This window comes from Lepisosteus platostomus, chromosome 10, assembly GCF_059453375.1.
Source record: "Lepisosteus platostomus isolate fLepPlt1 chromosome 10, fLepPlt1.hap1, whole genome shotgun sequence".
Classification (NCBI taxonomy): Eukaryota; Metazoa; Chordata; class Actinopteri; order Semionotiformes; family Lepisosteidae; genus Lepisosteus; species Lepisosteus platostomus.
Window position 1 is genome coordinate 8742385 of NC_142620.1, and position 21160 is coordinate 8763544.

The window sequence follows — 21160 nt, forward strand, 5'->3', positions numbered from 1 at the left end:
AAAAAACAACAAAGATTAAGGTCTAGTACAACACACTGTGGTTTATTTTGCCAGGAAAACCCTTGTTTTCTCCATCGTGCTTCATCTTTCTTAAGTGTTTAATTGAAATGTTCCAATCATTTTGCCACAGATGTTGTACATCAGGAAAAAAAGCAGCAAATGTTTTACATCATTTTCAAGAATGTTATGTTTTAATATTCTTCAAGCAGAAAATGACCATCATCTGCTGTGACAGAACATAGACTCTATTCATAAAAGACAAAAAAAAGCAGTTTCTGTGTTTGTGAGGGATGCAATAATACTGTAGCCGCCATGTAATTGTTTTATTTGAGTCATAATATTATTGGAAGTTTTGTATTTAATATTTAAAAATAGGTTTAAATCATGTTGACTAAAATGAAATTATTCATTAATTACCCTTACCCTTAAGGGGTCACTGTGCTAATTCTGTTGTGTGTATTGAGCTGCTTCAGGTAGGTTTAAAACAGATTAAGAATTTAAAAAATCCAGATCATTTTTCCTAATTATTAAATGTGTGTTGCTGAAGGCAGGAAGGAAAATGGTTTCAGATATGTTTATAGCACCAGGCACATACTGTAAAGCTTGGAACAAAACAGAGAGCATTGTGTAACTATGTCAAGGCTTCTGTTACACAATCAGTGGAGATAAAAAATAAATGTATACAATTAAAAATATTTTGTAAATATTGATTTTGATTAGGTGACAGTTGTATTAATCATATAGAGACTAGCCCATGCTACTTTAAAACATTCTGAGACGTTCATATTTAGGGGCATTGGGCAGATATAGTTGGAACAATATGCATATGCTGGTTTTATTATTTTTTGTTGTAATTTCAGGGGCTATACGTTCACTTTAAACATTCCATCTAAAATAACATTGCCATATTTGTCCTGGACTCTTAAAGTTACTACATCCGCTTTCTGAAGGTTCTGCAAGTTGGTCTTTATCAGAGATGGTTTTAAATACTAAATATCTTCGTTCTTAAATATCTGTTGAGCTCGGTCAGGTATTTTTCGCTATCTGCATACACAAGCTATTTTACAGTTCAGAGAAGCTGTCCGGAGAGCTGTGCTACACAAATATATCATAAAACCTCCAATTAAATGTTAACACGAAAAGCACATATAATTTTGGTATAAATGCATGGCTATTAATGAAAATAACAGCCAGCTCTGAGGACACATACAAAAGTGCTCTCCAGCTTTATTTTAAACATCTGATATTGAGAGGTGTAGATTGTGCTTGATGAAGTGTCTTTTACGTGGTGTAAAGTGAATGTTGTCAGCTACAGAATACTCTTTATTTTACCTGATACCCTGTGCTATGTTGTCGGATATTCTGTATTTGTACTTAAAGACACAACAGTCTTCTCTGTCATTTATGACACCATGTTTCCGCTTGAATTTGAAGAGTTATCTTAATATAAGTGTTTAATTAAACCAACACTAGAGGTATCGCTGAACATCTGCTGTGCTTGCAAATGCACACTCAGAAATGTTTTTAAATCCTTTGCAAATCCTTCAAATTCGCCTGAAACCCAAACAGAGAATGAAACTATTCCTGTTATTGGATGTTGATTTAAAGTTCAGAATTTTTTTTAAAACTTTTTTGGAATGGAATTACCGGAATTAATTTATTTTCTTTGGCCAAGTTCTGTAATCTTTATGGATGTCAGAACAAGGAAATTCACAGGGTAAAACAATAATATCTGCTGGTGACAGGTGTAACTAATGTATTTTCAGTAAATCACACACTGTTTTGTAATATAAGGGTATGGAAAGAGATGATACAATTCACATGTCTGGCTTTCTTACTGTATTTTTGTTGTGGACTTAAATAAGGCCGTTACACAAGAAGGGACTGCTGATTTCTTTTTGTTCTGTTTTGTCTGTCTTCCATGGTGCGGTCTTACGACTTCCATTTCATTCTTCCAGCTTTTTGTTTTGTTTTCACTTCTGGAATCTGGCTCTGGTTCACCTCTCAGGAATCTAGAAATCCCGAGAATTGTCAGTTTCACTTGATCTGCCTGTGCTGACTTATTTTCCTAAAGCGCAATCAGAACGTGCATTTTTTCAGTGCTTCATGATGTTCCAGGCGTACTGGTCTTGATAACTACAGCTTCTGCATAAATAACTGATTTGTCATGTTTCTGATTTTAATTTTATTGTAACTTTTTATGTGCAATGATACAAAATATAATATTTGATATTATCCCCTCCCTGCTTTTTAAATTTTAATTTGAAATAAAAAATGCATGAATGGCAGGTTTGTACACAAGTTACTTTTAAAAACAGAGACAACCCATTCCATTAGTCTATCTTAAGTTAAAAGCTCTTTGTGAAATTACAAAGTATTCTTTTTTATTGAGGTAATCAGATTTTTGTTGTCCTCTTCAAGATGGTATCGTGGGCTGAGGCAGTGGCGAGTAACTGATTCAGTCCACACAGACGCTATCCAGATGGGATCAGCTGACAGTAATTTAGTTTCAGAATACATTAGTGGAACAAGCTTTTGGGCACGATCAGAGATCTTGGTATTAGCTGGGTCCCTGGTTTCTATGTCCACTTCAAATAGCCACAGTGCTCGGGTGACCACTGGCTGTTTAATTAGTCTGGGTAAATAGAACAGACAAATCTGGAGATCTAAAGAATTTTAAGTGGAGCATCAGGGGTTGGCCTTAAAACCTAATGTTTAAATTCAATTTTGCAAGCAAATCTAAATGCATCTGCTTGTCCCAATAGGGGCTTATTTTCTAATTCATTAGAATGATTACTCAGTCGAATGGTCACACCAGACACATGTCATTTTAGTTTTATCTGTATCGCCTATGTACATACATACAGTATGTGTTGCACTCTTCCTGAAAATTGCTGGGCGTTAATACACTGTTTGGATTGAACGACCTGAATAGTCCGTTTTTTAAGCTCTGGTTTTCTAATCCACTCCTGAACACACCTTCTTCCTAGGAGCCCCGTCCTCACTGAAGGCTGGGCCTCGTCTGCTCCACACTCTGTCAGTTTAATTATCTGCCGAGACAGATTTGCTAAGCAGCCTTCCCAGGCAGAGTGGTAGCCCCACAACAAAATCCTTTCGCCTCTTGTCCTGTAGTGCTGACAACTAACACATTGATTTAAATGAAAAACAATATATACGGTATGACTCCAAACCTTTGTTTCAGTTCTAGTTCTTTTTTTTTATTTAAGTTCAAAAATGTTTGTCACACTGGGCTGACATAACTGGGCTAACAAGGTTAAGAGCTGCCGTATGATTATCCACTGGGAGGTAGGGAATTTCTGCGCTTGTACAAAGTGAGTCGCTGTGAAAAGACTCATAGGATGCAAAGGGCAGGATCATCTAATTTTCTGGAATCTCTCTTTCACGTACCCCATCAGTATTTGCAAACTTTCGTGTTTTTTCTTGTTTGTGATTTAAGTGTTCCCTATATGCATTCATTCATTTAGTAAGTATAATAGATATTGCTTGTTCAAATTATTGATTTGACAAGGTAGTGCTTTGGATCTGGGGTTACATATGTCATGTGTTTTAAGCAGCAAAACTGCATTGAATTTAATAAAGTATATTGATTTAAAGCAGTTGTATATATCCACACAGTAGTACTGTACATGCACATTGATATGTTGTGTGCACAGAGATTAAGTGATCTTAGGTTACAGCAAGATTAGGCAGAGGAATGTTATATTTTCAGATTAATTCTGGAAGCTAGGGTTGTACAGAAGCAGGAACAGCTGAAAGAACAAAATTACATCGGTAAGAAAAACCTGAGTTTAATTAACTTCTTTTTGTATTATGTTGTAGCCTGTATACATTATATTTTAAGTTTCATATATGCATTGCTCTGTTAACAGACACACGTGATTTTTTAGACAGTTTCAATTGTCTTAATTTAAATTTAACTTTTGTTCAGTCCTTCGAAGTGTCTTTTTAATGTTCTGAATTTCTAGCTATCATTTTGCTGATATTGTGCTTACTATTCTGATTGACCAAACACTACCACAGGACATAGAATGTTTGTTTGTTTTAGGCCCGTCGGGTTTGGTTCTGGTCTGTACTGGTGTAGAATGTAGAAAGGTGTGCTGTTTGTGTTCCATCCTGAAAGTCTCTTAGATTTTGAGTTTTTTTTAAACATTTGAGGTTTTTTTTTTATTGAAACCAAATGGACTTTGTTTTTCTTTTCTTTAGTCACCATTTCTCCCTGGAACACCAAGTTTAGTTTGCAGGTTCGGGTTGTTTCAATCTGTGCCAGTGATCCCCAGAACGTTTCCACTTAGTTAACCATGGTAACCTTTCAGATTTGTTTTTTAACTGTAACAGTTGGCTTAAAAAACCTCATCCTTTAATCTGTGGGATTCCGCAGGGTAACCTGGGGTCTGTGCCTGTTATAGTGTAGGGGGATCGCTGGCACAGTCTGTTAGCACTTGGCGGACACTCTACCACGTCTGTCTTTGCTGTAATAGAGAATGACTTTCCTGAGTTCTACATTTAGGTCCACTTCAGCCATTTTAGGGTTCTGCTTGAAAGCTATGAATGTGCAGCCAAATCAAAACTCTGGATGTGCCTATAAATAAAAGCAGAAGAGCAAAATGTCCTCTAGTGTAGTTGTTACAATTCTGGTGCAGTTTATATTAATTATGATTCCTTGCATATATGTAACACTTTTTATCATGAAGGATCCCCAAGCACTTAACGGATAGGAGAGGGCCCACATCAGACACCACTATAGTGTAGCACCCACCTGAGGTAACACATGGCAGCCATTCTGCGCCAACAGCCCCACAGCAGATCTGGGGGAGAAGTGAGAAATGACATCACTTCATAAGTGAGGTGACCGTCTTAGACTGAAATCTAACCAGGAGAAGGGCTTAACATCCCTACTGTTAGAAACAGTGTCACATGCTCTTTAAAGTCCATTGTGTCAGAATTTCAAATTGACATCTCTTACACCACAGAATTCCCTCGTTATTATACTGGGGCGCTGATGTGGAAATTCTGGAAGAGCGCCCCCTTCTGGACCACCAAATCTAATATTTCTTAGACACTAGCCAGCACTGATCAGACTCAGCCCTGCTTAACCTTTAAGGTCAGGCTATGAAGTGGTAACCCTGCCACATCATGGATATTTAAAAATATCAGCAAACTGGTTACTGCAATAAAAGCTCAAATACTTTTAAAGCTTAGAATTCCTTCTTCTTTCCCAAAGCCTCACAAAGCACCCTTTTTCACACAATGTTCACAGCCTGAGTTGCACAGAACAAAAAATGAAGACACTCTCTGGCTTGCAGTTAGCTGAAATAAGAATCTCCACAAGCCATCGCTCAGTTTCTGAAAAAAGAGGAAAAGGAAAAACTAAAATTCATTGTCTGTTAAAAAAATCAGCATGCAAAGGCCTCGATAAACATGCACAACATACCTAACATATTTTTCAAAGGTTTATTTTCATGAAATCGTAGAAATCACATGAACTGCAGGGTAATTTGATGATTATTAAAGATGTGCCATGCTTTGCTGCTTTAACCAGTGAGGGAGTATTGTGTGACTGTAACAGAGTGGTTGTAACTGAATTATAATCCACAAGTGACACCTTCCCTCTTACTCCTTGGATGAAATTTATTCAGAACATGTAAGTGATTAAATTACGACTAACATAAAGAATTAATATTTTTCAAAAAATAAAGCTGGCATTAAAGAAATCATGTACATCTGCTCTATATTATGTGATCTTATATTATCTCCTCGATGTTAGATCTATATTATGTGATCTTGTGCAATGCTTTTCTCTGATCTTAATTTGGTGCATTTTGTCAGGAAATATACAATACATTGTACGTGTATATGCAAATTTTGATGCGAGTGCTGAAGTATATTTCTTCTTCCTCGTTGTTGAGTTGTTCATAATATCTTGTGCGTGTGTGGTTTTGCTAAGACAGGTTACAAACATCTAGCAAGACAAGGAACTGAATCTACAGTACAACCATCCAATTTCCCTCATGGCTGCTCCACTCCAATATTATATTGTTCAGCTCCTATCATCTGGGTGAAAATGACAGGAAATAATCCATCTGCTTTTAAAAAAAAAATAGCTAATTACCTGTAACAGGTAGAAGGAGAATGCAGAACACAGTAATTTACACTTAAGAGAAAACACAATGTGCTTAAGACGTGCATGTGGGTGATTATCAGTGAATGTTATTGGTATCGAGCCTGCAGTCGTTTGAAGGTTATGTTTCTCAGCAGTAATTGAAATGCAAAATAACATTAGGATCGATGGTTAGCTCTGTTTATTTATTAAATCAATATCGAAACCGTCCGTCACGATACTACCTCTGATTCTAACTGACAGCTTAACCAAGTGCGCAGTGTACACAACTCTGCCGGCTGACCTCTTGTAGGCTCCCGTGTGTTATATTAAGAGTGTTTTTATTCATCTTCTTCAGTAATGCTGTTGTTGACATTGCTTCGGGTTTTATTATGACGGTATGCACTCTGGGAATCATATTTCAAGATGTTGAAACAGGTGTTCCAGATATTTAAGTGAGGCTGGAGTGACATTGAAGTGACGACACAGGTTGTAGGTCTGTGAGGAACTGCATGAAGTGAACCTCTGTGCTCTGAAGCGCATTAGTGGTGAAAATGCTTTGGTGGCAAGAATAAAGTAATACAAATATATCCAATATGCAGGAAAGGGTATTTAGCAATTTAGCGACCCGTGATGAACCCCAAACTGCTGTGTGCTGTTGTGTGCTGAGAGGATTTTATTTTAGTAATACTCTCCTTGGGAGTGTTTGCAACAAACACTTGCTCACTGTTTGGAAGCTCAGGCAAGTTCTGCCCGATCACACTGGCATTGAACACTTCAAGACACCTCCGCTCTGGGTAACAAGAGTTTGTACTTTTAGGCCCATTGTAAATGTTCTTATTGTGTCCTTTTCCATTCTTTCCAGACAAAGGAGCTGACTCCGCTAAATCATGTATCATTTTGCATTGCTGCTTTTTGTTGCCCATGTGAGCTCTTTCTATAAAAGTAAACAAAAAAAAAGTCTCAGGTGGCTCTAGTTTTGTGAATATCAATAACATTGTTTTAGTCTTTCTTGCTGTTTTGGGTGTGACACGCATCTTTTTTAAATTTGGGAAACGTTATTAGGTAAATTAAAGTAATTTTGTTTTATTTTAATGTCAACGTACAGCCCGTTACTCCTTTGCCTGTCTGTTAATTTGAGTTTGCTCCTCTTTGATAGTCTAACTGACCCACAATTTAAGAGTGACTGATCTCGGTAAACCATAGCACAGATAAATTTAAATCTTTGTTCACAGATTTTTGGATTAAAAAGCCTTTTTACCTACACTTGAGAATATGTAAAGAACGCAGAAATCGAGGCCAAAGAGGGTAATAGGAGAAGGTTTCATCCCCCACTGATTGGCATAGTGAGTATGAGCTTTTAACAAGAGACAAGAGTGTCATTTAGACAGTGCTGTTTTTTCATTATCCTTAGATCATTATTCTGTTTTACTGTACATACTGTACCCCATATACATTTTACATTAAAGAAGCTAAAAGGCGGGTGATTTATGCTCAGAGAAGAGAGGTGTTTTTAAACATCTTTAGGAAAACAATTAAACAGAGTACCAAAAGTCTGGAAAGTCTTACAAAAAGTCTAGCTCTCATGTCAAGTGAGACCAACGGTAAAACGTATGTGTGGATTGTCCCCTGAAGGAGATCCATTAATTTCAACAATTTCTTCACAGTTTAATTATTCCCAAATCGAGTTGTGCCAGGCACAGTTACATAAATCACTGAAACCCACAGGAGTTTTTATTCTGATCTCTATTTCTGGGGGAAGGAGAGGGGAGAGTTGAAGGGAAAAAGGTTCAAGTGTTAGAATCCAGCAGTGGATCAGTTGTCCTGGATAGTTGGAACAGTTCAGAACCTCTGTATAGCCTGCCTGCCAGCTTGTATCCATCCCATGTGTACTGATACATGCAGGAATATGCAAGCACACGTCTTACTTACCCCATGGTGTAGAGCTTCAAGTCTCAGTGTTGGTGACCTATAAATTGTTCATGCGTCTTGGTGACTGAGAGCAGATGTCTTTATATTGGAGGTAATGGACCTCTCTACATACTGGACATGACTAAAATCTTCCTAGTTGCCAGGCATTTTGTAAAATATAGTCTTTACTGAGATCCGTTACCTTTGTTGAGGTCCAATAGTCGTTTGATGTGTTTTAAGGCCTCTCGGTATACAGTATATGAGGTTATTTGCTTTATTTTTCTTTGCAAAACTAAAAAAAAGAATATTTACTTTCATTTCCTGGGTCAGCTACATTCTAGCATTGCCCTTGGAGATTCACTTAATTTTCCTGAACAGGGAAGAGGAAGTAGAACATAATTAATGCTGGTACATTCTTACTGGTGCTTTTCTCACTGTGTCCTAGACAAGTGGGATTCGGATGGATAGAACACACCTGTCCATCTCCCTGTACACGGCAGCAGAATGGTACTGTTTAAGGAGCGGTGGCTCTGTGGCTAAGGGTCTGCGTCTATGGCTGGAAGGTTGCCGGCTCAAATCCCGCAGCTAGCAGAGGAATCCTACTTTGTTAGGCTCCTGAGAAAGGCCCTTAACCCCAACTGCTCCAGGGGCACTGTACAATGGCAGACCCTGCGCTCTGACCCAGGCTCTCTCCCTGTCTGTGTGTCTCATGGAGAGTAAACTGGGGTATGTGAAAAGACAAATTCCTAATGCAAAAAATTGTATAGGGCTAACAAAGTTATGTTAATACTTAATAACACTTATTGCTCCTTCAACATTACCCTTCCAGCTCCGTCTCCAGGTGGGCCTAGGAAGACAACAGTAAAGAAAAGCAACACAGAGACTGGGTATCCATACAATACAAATATTCGCAGGTTATTTGTACACAACAAAACATGTACTATTTAAAACAATAAAGCCTGATTAACAATAATTATAATGTAAATTATGGTTATATCAATATAATAATAATTATAATTAATAATGATTTGTGGATTTGGAAAACATTTTATTTTCATTAGTAGTGGCAAATGACTATTTAAATTCAATTTTTAAAGTGTAAAGCGACAATAAAAAATATATTTAAATGTATTTGAAGATTTTTTCATATTGTGATTATCTGTTGTTTATCACTCACAAATCCAATCATCATTTTGACTTAAAATATTGGCTCAGTGTGACTAGTCAGAGTACCATGAGAACAGTTTTGAATGACTATTTAGCCAAGAAGTTTTATCATATCTCTATGTACTTTTTATCTAAAAAACTGTTGATGTTTCTTCGTTATTCATTTTTCAGTCTTCTGTAGTTTATGCTAATCGCTGTTCCTTTTGTATTTATTGCTTGTATAATGTCTCACACACATTCTATAGTCTTATTTATTTTTCTCTCCTAATTTCCTCTACCCCAGTTCCCCTTTTCTGCTGATGAACAATATAATTTATGAGATGTGCAGGATGGGCCCTTTGTTCAAAGCAGGTAGAGTTCCCCTAAACAAGGACAGCCTATGAGAGGAAGATTAATGAACTAATTTCATGCATGGCTCCTTGCCTCTGTCCCTCTGTACACCAAGTCCATGTGTGTCTAAACCTGTGATTTACGTTGCACTTTGTACAATGGGCTTAACCCCTAAAAATAACATTTCTCTCTGCAGATAAACACACTTCGGAATGCACAGCACTTTGACCCTTTAAGACTCCTCAGCCAATGTCTTATTCCTTATTCTAGTGATACACAATATAGAATGATTTAAATTTATTTTGTAAAGAGCCTTTGTAGGAATTTACCAGTGCTAACCTAACATTACAATCCTTACAAGTAGGTGTCTTGGAAGAGAGAAAACTCATTTCAAGTGTAATGTTGAGGCAGATTTAAGATGTCATTGGAATTGTCTTTTGAATCAAGAGCCCAGCATCTTGCTGTGTTACACTTTGTGTTTTGTTTTTGGGTGCAGACCCATACAAATGGAGATTCAGGACATGAATAAATGCAGTACAATCAAAAATCAAATCGGGGACAAAAACGTCCGATAACGTTTACAGTAAAATGACCTTACACAAGTTATTACTGTAAGTCATGCACAGTATAGAAACAAATACAGTATCTGATTTTGAATTTGACTTCAGCTTTATCTTTGATCAAAATTTTAAAGTAGTACCTTATATTTTCTTTGTTATAGAAAATTCAGATTTGCTTATTTAGTCCCCTAAATTGTACATTTTTACATGTCTTCATTTTATATGTCTTCTTTGCGAGTGTATGGACATTTTTTTAAAAGCACAGTATTATTTAGCTGCTGGGTCATTTTTTCTAAAGTTTATTTATTTCATGAGGTTTTGTCTATCAATTGTTTATCAGTCTGTCTTTTCACATGGACAGCAGTGGAGAGGTATTTATATACTGTATTCACCAGAGCACTGTCAGCACTGTCTGCTGAGGTCTGTCATGAAACGGGTCAAGATTTTTGAGTTGATATTTGTCCAGGGATTTAAACTAGACCTATGAAGTAGAAGAGAGTAAGAGTCTCCTGAGTAACGCTCATTGAGTTCTCCTTAGGACTGTCTCAAAGCATTTGTAAGAACAATTTCTAATACATATTTTCTTAGTAGTATGGCAGTATACTGTAGCTCCACATTGTATAGTGTTTAAAAAAGGACATTTTCGATTTTAAAAGCAGAATATTACTTTAATTAATCGAATGCCAGATGAAGCGAGAGCTTCGGAGAGCTGTAAATGTCAACAAGTAATTTTAACATATTGTGCAAATCAGTACGTTGACAACAACTGAAAAGATGCAACAGACCTTTTTAGTGTGGCATATACTGTACTGAACTTCGTCCCCGGTTTGTCATACAGTTTTTTTTTTTTGTCAAATATTCCTATTAATTTATGTATTCTGGAGTTTAGACCCCAGCAAATTTGTCAGTTTTAAAAAAAGTGTGATATTTTTCGAGCTTTAAACAGAAAAAAAGAAGATCGATAGATCTGATTTCTGGCCACAGCAGCAGTATCAGGCAGGCAGCTGGAAACGGGTCTCATGTTGTAGCGCTGAATGATATCATTGCTTTATAAAGACACAGTGACGTAGTGGGAGAAGCTAAATTTAATCCTTGCTGGAGACTGAGTGACTTAATTGTCAGGGTCTTGCAAAAGCTGGTCCTGCCTGTGGTAATCCGGCACCATCTCCAGGCAAACCGGAGTATCGATCCAGCCACATTCCAGATGAGCTAGCATAAACAGCACGCTCGGCCCCTTTCTCCGTCTGCATCCCATTCCCGTTTATGTATTTTTTCTCTTTGTTCGGCATTGTAAATCTCGGCATCATAAATCTTTGTCAGCTTTACACATATAGAGCATTTTATAACAAAGAGGTCTCTGCTGTCTCTTCCCTCCAGTATTTAGAGAAAGACTAATGAATAGGAGAATCCAGAATTAGGGGCGTCCTCTCCTCGGAAGATTAAAATGGGTCCCATTGGAGCAGGTGGAGTGCATTTCCTCTGCAGTGTTACCCTCTTTTACATCATTAAACAAGGACTCCCCACTCCTTTTGCTAATAGGGCTGAGACTGTCAAATTCCCCAGGTAGTTATTAACCCATGGAAGTAATAACTGGAGGCAGCAGTGTCTTCCACATTTGCAATTGCTCCTCAGTTTCTCCACAACAATTCATTTATTTCTCTCTGGACTCTCAGTCCCCCTGCTGCCTATCCTCAGTTCACGCAAGGTTGCGGGAAACTGGATTTTGGTTAGTTTGCCCAAAGTTGGTGTTACCAGTGTAGACTCTCCAGCAGCACCTTGCCGCTGTGTGCGTTGTAGTCCTGTGACCGGTGTAAAGTGACGTTTTGTGAGAGAGTCCGGAAAGGTGTGAGAATCTATTTTTAGCCCCTTGTCCTGACGAGGAGCCGCAGGAAATCAGTTCCTCTATTTCACAGTTGTTGTCTTGTTCTGATTTTATGTTGCATTCAAAAATGGAAAAAAAAAACATCATAGGTAGGGGTGGAGGGTATGGGGGCCTACAGTTCTGTGGTTTTTGAAGAGAGGCTGAGGGCTTTGAAGAAGAGCCATTCCTGTCAGAGGTTAATTTAGCAATTTCTTGGCAAAGTCCAATGCTACTGGCTTATCTGTGAAATCATCCAGGATTTTTAAACTGATCTTCCCTTCAGGAGCTCTGATATTATTTTGCTTCCGGATGTTTTCCTGGACAGTTTTCTTGAGGACAGCAAATGTGATATGTATGCCAACAGCCTGCATTGTGCTCAGGGCCACAGGTAGCAACTTTAAGCTCCTTAATAACTCAGGTAACACAAGCTGAGTTAAAAATGGGATTTATTTCTCTTGCCAATGTAAATCTTTTGTATTAATCTAATGAAGATACTGAATAAGCAAGGATTTTCAGAATGCAGTAGAAATGAATTAAGTGGCAAACTTTCCTAAAGACACAAAAGACACTTGTACATACATGCTTGGATTCTGAGATTTGCACAAAACACCACAGCCATCTTCCGTTTTACACGTTCATTCTCAGTGAAGTGAACACCATGTTTTGTTATCACTGTTGTGTCATAGTACCCCACAGTTTGTCTACTTTTTGCGTTGCCATGTTTTTATCTTGAGTTCCCTACATTTTACTGCTATTCATCCTTCTTTTACCATAGTACAGTACATTGAAGAATACTTTTATAATGGTCTCAAGCCACTCAGCAGTGCAAGATATTGGAAGTTGAACATAAAATTCAGCTCTCTGGTATTCCCACTCCAAGAAAGACAAGCAAGCTGGAGGATCATTAGGGCAGCTAATCTCAGTGGCAGCAGTAAGAGCAGAATATTATTAGGGAAGGAAATGCGGTTACAAGGGCCAGGTGGAATCAGATTAAAACTAAACTGCGCATTATGCTTTGTGGGCACATAACCTCTACCACTCAGCATGAATTTTGATTGGCATAGCAGAACGTAACCAACATTTTTTTTTGCAGGTTTTACGTTCTAGCAGGCTAACTTTCAATGCTTTCTCCGTTTCTCTCCTCTATGCCATCTTAGATTTTCTTCTGCTAATACTCTCCTTTTTCCAATTACTGTAGAAAAATGCTGTAATTTTGATTTAGAGCCAAAAGCTTTGCAATTCACCCTGTGTTACAATGAGTATAAGAGGCAAACGATGGCAGTCGTCTGGGTTCAACACACAATACCTGTGTCATTCAAAACTGCTGCTGTGGTTTTAATAAAGGGGACGTCTGCTTTCAGGTTTGTACTGTGTACGGGTAAAAGGAGCAGAGCATTCTGGTCTAGGTCTTATTCCACAAGGTCAATGGTTTTAACAGGGATCAGTTGTTTTTATTATTTATTTTCGACATTAACCTTTTCTGAATTTCCGGAGGTAGTGGGCATTTAGAGCTCTGATGAATATACATGAGCAGTGAGAGTGACACCCGAGAATGAGATTTAAAGTGACACGGTGACCCTGTCTACGTTCAGTCAGGAAACCAGGGTGAGAAAATAAGTTTGGCCTACTGACCTGACAGCCTGCGTCAGCCTGAACCCTTCTGTCACATGGGCAGACAATTAAATCACAGCTAGAAGAATGAAAGAATATAGAGTAGCCCCCTTTTCAAAGTCCTTCAGTAGTTCTCTAGGTTTCACAGCAGTCATGTAACTACCTTTCAAGATGATATACGTATAAAGTGATGCATAATTGTATGAGAAATAAATTTTATACTTAATATACCACATTTTATCTCTTATTTGCTCAACATTAAATTACAGTAAAAACAGTTCCATGCAGTTCATATGACATGTATATTATGTCAATGTCTTGTTTCACAGAGAACTTTATTTCATTTTCAGTACCTAGTGGAACTCAAAATAAAATGCTTGGAAAGGTCTGCATTCTACTGTCAAACACCTATGAAAAATAGTCAATCATTACATAAATAAAAACTTCTTTAAATTCTATTAACTGCATATTGATATATTGACATCACATGGACCTGGATTGCAGCTTAAAAGTGAGATAAGAATCAAATGAAAAATGGACCAAAAGCAAAACAAGCAATCTTCAGGATATGTTTAACCGACTAGAGCTTTTTCATTCAGGGAAGCGTGATCAGAAAAGAATTTCAATGAGACCCGAACTCCAGTTGTGCTGGGAGGATTATCTAGAGTGCAAACCTGCAAGTGTAGGCCAGTGGCCAGGTTCCTCTGGGCTTTGAGGGGAGAATACGCCCCTAAGTGCAAAGGGCACTTCAGGTGGCAAGTGTGTGGTGACATCAGGTGACCTGTCCTACAAGCCTGGTGAACTCAGGTGGTACAGGAAACTGGAGAAAACTGAAGAATTGTTCTTCCTCATTCTCCATTCCCAATAAATTCTCTGTTCTGATGATTTAAAAAGCTCATTGAAGTCATGGAAGGCCTCTGATTTTTTTCAATTGGTGAATAAGACTGAAACACTAATATACAGTATTTTAAATAGGAAAACACAGAGCTTGAACAGTTGAGTTCTTACCTACAGCCAGGTCAGTAGTTTATGAATTTATAAAAAAGATGCATGACTCTCAGTTGCATCTCTCTGGACAACTCCATAATCTTTCACCCCACAGGTATGTGTGAGCTTATGGTAGCTTTGCAGCAGATCATTGCTTAGGAGTGGTAGAAAAATGCAAAAACATGAGCTACTGAGTCTTGAAAGTTATAACACATTGAATATGTTTACAAAAGCAGTCCATCTTGAAGAGAGAAGTTCTGTCAGTTTTGCTAAACATACACTTTGTCATTATTTTTCATATGGATGTTCAGCTGGTATTGAATGAAAGATGATTAACTACAACGTATTTTACAAGGAAATGAAAATGATCTTAATTACATTACACAAGAGCGTTATTTCAAAGAAGAATTTGTATTCAGGCAGTCCTGAAGGAAAGTCCACTGGGACAAAGGGACACAAAGCCCTATGGGAGGAGTCTTGCCGTATTAAAAAGTACTCTCTGTGTTTCAATATTTATTAAGGTACAAAAATATCTTAATGCACCAATCATATATAAGATCCTCTTGGGACACCTACTCAAGTGCACTAGGATGACTAGTTCAGCTTGCTAACTGGTAATGGGGGTGGAGATACTTTGAAAGAAGACAATGGAGGAATTTTTACATCTAGATTTTTGTGTTTATGCCACTTGTTGTAAATGGCTTTTTTCAAGGATGTCTGCAATGTGAGGCACATTTCTGTTGTATGTTTGAGTCAACACAGGGCTAACATTCCCGACTCTTCATGAATAACCAGTGGGTTTTGGTTTTTGTTGTGGAGTGGGCTAACATATCCAGATGTGGTTCTCCCACATATTTGTTTTTATATGATCTCTTATTTTTACGGTGCGGTTATTGTTTTGAATGTTGGTTGCCTTGAATAAAAGCCTATACCAGGTCAATAGATTCTGAAGAGTTGTCTGTGAAGGCCAATATCACTGGTTGCACATATAGTACTGGCAACAGAGGCTGCAGACGGCAGGCGCCCATTTGGATCATCTAGCCTGTTTGTGTGCTGGTATATTAGAAGCTAACTGATCCAAAGATCTCATCCTGAAGATCAGGATCCCAGCCATTTCCTGAAACAGCCAAGGGTATCAGAAGGAAGGCTTTCTTCATGCTCACCACGGTCAATACAATTAAAAATGTGTATTTATCTTCAGAGCACCATGCCTTCTAGGAACAGAGTAAGTGCTCAGTTTTAACCCAGGTCCTAACAGGTGATGCGTGTGTTTCCTGTTTGGCAGGCTGCTCAACAGAATGGCTGCTGATGACCGGCACCTAACTTCCAGCTGTGGGTCTTACATCAAGACAGAGCCTTCCAGCCCCTCGTCGGTCATCGACACGGTGAGCCACCACAGCCCCAGCGGGAACTCTGACGCCAGCGGGGGGTATGTCAGCACCATGAACGGCCACTCCAATGGCCTGGACTCCCCACCCATGTTCCCCGGCGCTGGGCTGGGGGGCGGGGCCTGCCGCAAGCGCTATGACGACTGCTCCAGCACCATCATGGAGGACTCGCCCATAAAGTGCGAATACATGTTGAACTCCATTCCCAAGAGACTCTGCCTGGTCTGTGGAGATATTGCATCTGGTTATCACTATGGCGTGGCCTCCTGTGAGGCCTGCAAAGCCTTTTTTAAAAGGACAATACAAGGTATTTCTATTTTCTCTTTCAGAGACAAGATTTGTTTCTATTACACTCAGTCATCAGCTCTTTACCTCAGTGCATATACTTATATGACTATCCAGTCTTTTTTTTTATTTGTTGTTCCTGTTTTTATGTTGCTTTTTCATAAAGGAGTGATAAGTTTTAAATGGCTCATAACAGATGATGGATGGGTGCAGGTAATTGTCAGCTCCTGTGTTTCCTTTTTAGGACTTGAATACTGACAGTCAGTCAGAACACATCCTATATAATGCTATACTACTTCTCAGTAATGCATCAGGAGACCAGTCTTTGCAAAGAATTGTAGGCCCATCATTTGCTTTGCTCTTTGCGTGTGAACATACAACTGAAGCTATCCAGTGTTTAACAGGGTCCTATAATGCAGTTACACTTGCTTGGCTGAATAGCTGATGGGGTTGTTTCAGGTATCAAGTTTTGCATGAGTTCCCCCTATCTACAGTGCAGTTCCTACACCACATTGCATTATAAATAGCGATTTTGGACATTCAAATGATGCCTGTTACTGTATACTGTATACAGGAAAAGACGTGAGGTGTCTAAAACATAACTATTTAGTAAATGTCATTGCAAAAACATTCTTCAAATGCCATATTTACGGAACTCCTCTCCATGGCGACCAGATGACATAAATCTAACATGCTGTTGTGCTATTATGGCATCTGCCGAAAGCCCCTGAACATCAACATAACTATGCCCAGCTTGGGTATTATGGAGGATCAAGATTTGCTTGCATAATGCATATAGGTATATACTGTATGTAAGAGGAATTTCTGGCTTCCCACTGAAATGGTTCTCTTGCCATGCTTTCAGTCTTCCAAGTCTAGGGTAGTCACTAAGATACTCTTAAGAAAGGAGGCCAGCAATGGAAAGTATTTTTTAGAACATAATAAAGTTAGAAAAGAGAGGGGACTGTCTAGCCTTTGAGTATTTAGCAGTCAATTGATCCAAGGATCTAATCCATCTGTTTCTTGAAAGACACCAGGGTATCAGCCTCAACAACAACAACATGGCAGGGTAGTGTGTTCCACAGTGCCACCACTATTTGAGCAACACAGTTCACTCCTGTTCTAATTTTTAAATGCATTTCCCCGTAGTTTCCTCTTGCACCCTCTTATTTGTGTTTCACAGTTCTGTCTACAGAAATCCACTGGGCTGACTTTGTCAGTGCCTTGAATCCTACAGTTTCATTATCTGTATCAGGTCCCTGTTCATGACTAAAAGATTCAATTCCTTCAACCTATCAGTGTAGGACATTCCCTTAATGCCCTGAATGTGTCTGATTGCTCTTCTCTGGACTGCTTCCAGAGCAGCAATATCTTTTTTATAGTGCGGTAACCAAAATTGTAAACAATATTCTTAATGAGGTCTTTATGCAATTCTACTAGTGCTATGCAATTTTAACAGAGCATCCATTGATTTACATTGTATGCTTTAAACTATAGATCTTTTTACATTTTAATTCCTTCCCCACAATGACTAGATGTAAATGGTGTGTAGACATAAACCCCCACATCCTTTACATACAGTAAGTAGCCTCATCTAGCTCAGCATTTCCCAGTATGATAGTTTATATTGTTACTACCTGCATGCAAAACCCTGCCCTTGTCTACATTAAACTCCAATAACCAAGTGTTTGCCCTGTCTTGAATTTTATCTAAAACATGTTTAAATTTCAGTACTGTTTCTTCCTAATTTGGTATCATCTGCAAACTGGACTAGTTCACTAAATCAATTGGAATCTAGATAATTAATATACATTAGGAAAAGCAGTGGTCCTCGTACAGATACCCGTGGTACTCCACTAATTACACCACCTCAGTTTGAACATTCAGGCTTTCGACACTTGGTTTCTGTTTACCAATTTCCTCAGAAGCCTACCAACTATAATCTGAGAATTCATCTTTTGTGATGAATCTTAGCAAAAGCCATATGAAAATCTCAAAACGGTTCTGTGTCCATTGCAGTTTTTGCTTGTTCAAAGAAATCTAACAAATTAGCTAATCAAATCCTACTTTTTCCAAGTCAATGTTGACAATCCCCTAGGATTTGATTTCCTTATAGGTGATTCTTTAGTTCAGTCTTATTAATCATTGCCATTACCTTACTGGTAACAAGACTTATCGGTCTGTAATTACCTGGTTCAGTGCTGTCACTGTTTTAATGGATGGGTGCTACATAAGCAACCCATGGATACTACTGCTGAGTGAATCCTTTTTTTCCAGGATCTCCATGTACAGTAGGAATGACAGTTGAGATGAAATGTAAAATCACACAAAGTCTAAGATGGAAGACTGTAAACCATTGAAACAACAGTACTGAAACATTTTCCAGTTCTGTTCTGCTTTCTAGCAATGCTCTTTACTGGTGGTACTCTAGCTGTTTATTTTGGATCTCACATATGGCACTGTTGGTTTTAAACAAGCTGTGTACTATTGCAGACAAAGAGAAGCATTAATTCAGTCCAGTTGTTTACATAGACGGCCTGCTGCAACAGACAACACACGTATTGACAAAAGATGAACACTTTCCCTCCAGCAATAAATTTATGGCAGAGCTTTTGTCCCCTTCTAAAAAAAAACATCAGTCGTAAACCAGGCATAAAAAAGGCATTTCAAAAGGCGAAGATGTCAAAACAGAGCAAGTGGCTGAACAGTTAAGAGGAGGTTCATGAAAGGAAAATTGAATGAGTACTTTTTTTTCCTCACTTTGCATTGTCAATTTGAAATCCCTCTTTTTTTTCTTGGAGTGCTGCCTGTAATGGGACTAATCTGCCGTCGTTTGTCCGAGCCACAGGAGTTTTGTCAATAACAATCAGCGTTTGGAAAGTGTAATTAAGGACGAGGCTTTTCATTAGAAAAGAGGGAGGGGGCTGTCTCGAGGGAGAGGGTTGCCAATTAGAAACTCAGGCACGCGTCTCGGGATAATTTCAGGAAAAAAAGAAGACTTCTTTAGATTGGAGAGGGACCCGGCTGGTCTTTCAAAGGAGAAAGCTTAATGGAATATTAATCAGAACTGGGTCTCAGCCCAGTGAGAAGGATGTGGATAGTTTAGGAGGTGAAAGCCAATGAAAGAAAAAAAAAACTTTAAAAGGCAACCGTAAGTAAATGTAGTTATAAGAAAAACCTTTCTGTATTAAAAATAGAAGAGACAAGACTAATAAAATACATAATTAGGCTAACAAGGGCTATAACTGTGTGAGGGCTTCCTTAATGAGAACACAGCAAAAAGGTTGGTTTTAATTTGTCTCTTAATTTTAATCAATTAGACTTGGGTGAAACCTTTAGTGTGAAAAGTCCTTTGCAGCCCGACAAGTTCTAATATTCCTCCTTAATGATTTCATTTCATTCATGGAGAATGAGCTGTGATGGAAGACAGTGATTGCATTTTGTTGCTTTCAAGCACAGAATCTTAATGTTTGTTCTTACGGCGAATTGTTCCCTATTGCAATTGCATCTTAATGCATACGATTTTGAAAGTATACTATGATGAGGCAACATCTGAGTCATTTAGCAACTTGGGAAGGTGTAACAAAAATCAGAATTTGTTTGCATTGAAGCTAAACATTCAAAATGTTGTTCTCCATGACCAAATACTGTTCAATATACATACTGTATATAGATAGAAAAACTCACAGCAGAATATTCAAGGTCTCATTACCGTACATTCAAGTTTTCAAAAGTTCATTGAGTAAATTCACTGTCTCTCTCACACTTTCCATTTCAAGTGAAGGCTTCTTACAAGCAACTGGAGTCTTAGAGACTCAACACTAGCACTTTAATTGGATATCAAAGGTACAAGAATTCTTGAGAAAAAGTTAATAAGTTATGGACATTGATTGGTTCATTGTGGCAAAATATGATTTGAATGAAATTATAGTATGGTCAGGGGTTGGCACAGTGGCTCAGTGGTTAGCTTTGCCAGCCTGGGTTCAATTCTGGACCCATGGTGCTGTCTGTGTGGAGTTTGTATGTTTTGCCCATGTTTGCGTGGGTTTCCTCCCACAGTCCAAAGACGTACTAGCAGGTTAGTTGGCTTCTGGGAAAATGGGCCCTGTGTGCATGTTTGTGTCTGTGTCTGTGGGTGCCCTGCGATGGACTGGCGTCCATCCAGGGTGTACCCCGACTTGTGCCCATTGCTTGCCGGGACAGCCACAGAACGGGATGAAGCAGTTAAAAAAATGAATGAATGGGAAAGGTCACAAGTCTGTCATTCAGCACGAACCCATGTGCTTCGGCAATCTGAGGAAATGTATGACACTGCTGGAATTCTGATATCTAAAAGAGACACTTTGAAATTAAATGCTTATTTTTGTGTTGCAGTTGTGGCCTGGTGCACAAGCTAGTGGAGATTAACATTGATTGTTTTCATAAGGTCTCTTTAATTGTGAATTATTTCTGATCTACCTGTGGGGTCTGTCATTACAGTGTCCCTAAGTAAGAAAAAATCTTAATGGGCTTTCCTTTTCACATGCTTTTCCCATTTAATAAATCCATCTTCTGTCACCTTTTCATCTGCCAAAAACCCCTTGGACCTAACTTACACCTTCAGATAGTTACATTAGTCAAGTCACAGATTAAAGTCAGTCTTTATCATCATCCATCCTTAAAATAACCCAACCACATTTCTCCAAAATTACTCCTTCATTCCTCACCTCTTGTGCTCTACCTATCACAAACACAAATCGGTGGCTGGGCTCTGGTTTTTCCCCTTGATATCTAATCCGGGTGTCAAATTAGTTTTCCTAAAAACCTAAACTTTTCCAAATGCACTTCTTTTTTTCATTAGAAATAACAGGCCTTGACAGTATCCTGTAAAAGTCGGTTTAGATTTTGATGAGAAATACCTGCCATTTTACTGTAATTTACTTACAAGAACTGACTCTCTGCA

General features: G+C 38.4%; 1 protein-coding gene across 2 annotated transcripts in view; it reads left to right on the plus strand.

The window, feature by feature from the left end:
• esrrb (estrogen-related receptor beta) overlaps positions 1-21160 on the plus strand; it is a 70242-nt gene that overhangs the window by 8281 nt on the left and 40801 nt on the right. For both annotated transcript variants that reach the window (XM_088647942.1, XM_088647941.1), the window contains exon 2: positions 15831-16240. In XM_088647942.1, coding sequence (XP_088504068.1) covers positions 15844-16240 — 397 coding nt within the window. In that variant the 5' untranslated portion in view covers positions 15831-15843. The remainder of the gene's footprint in view (positions 1-15830; positions 16241-21160) is intronic.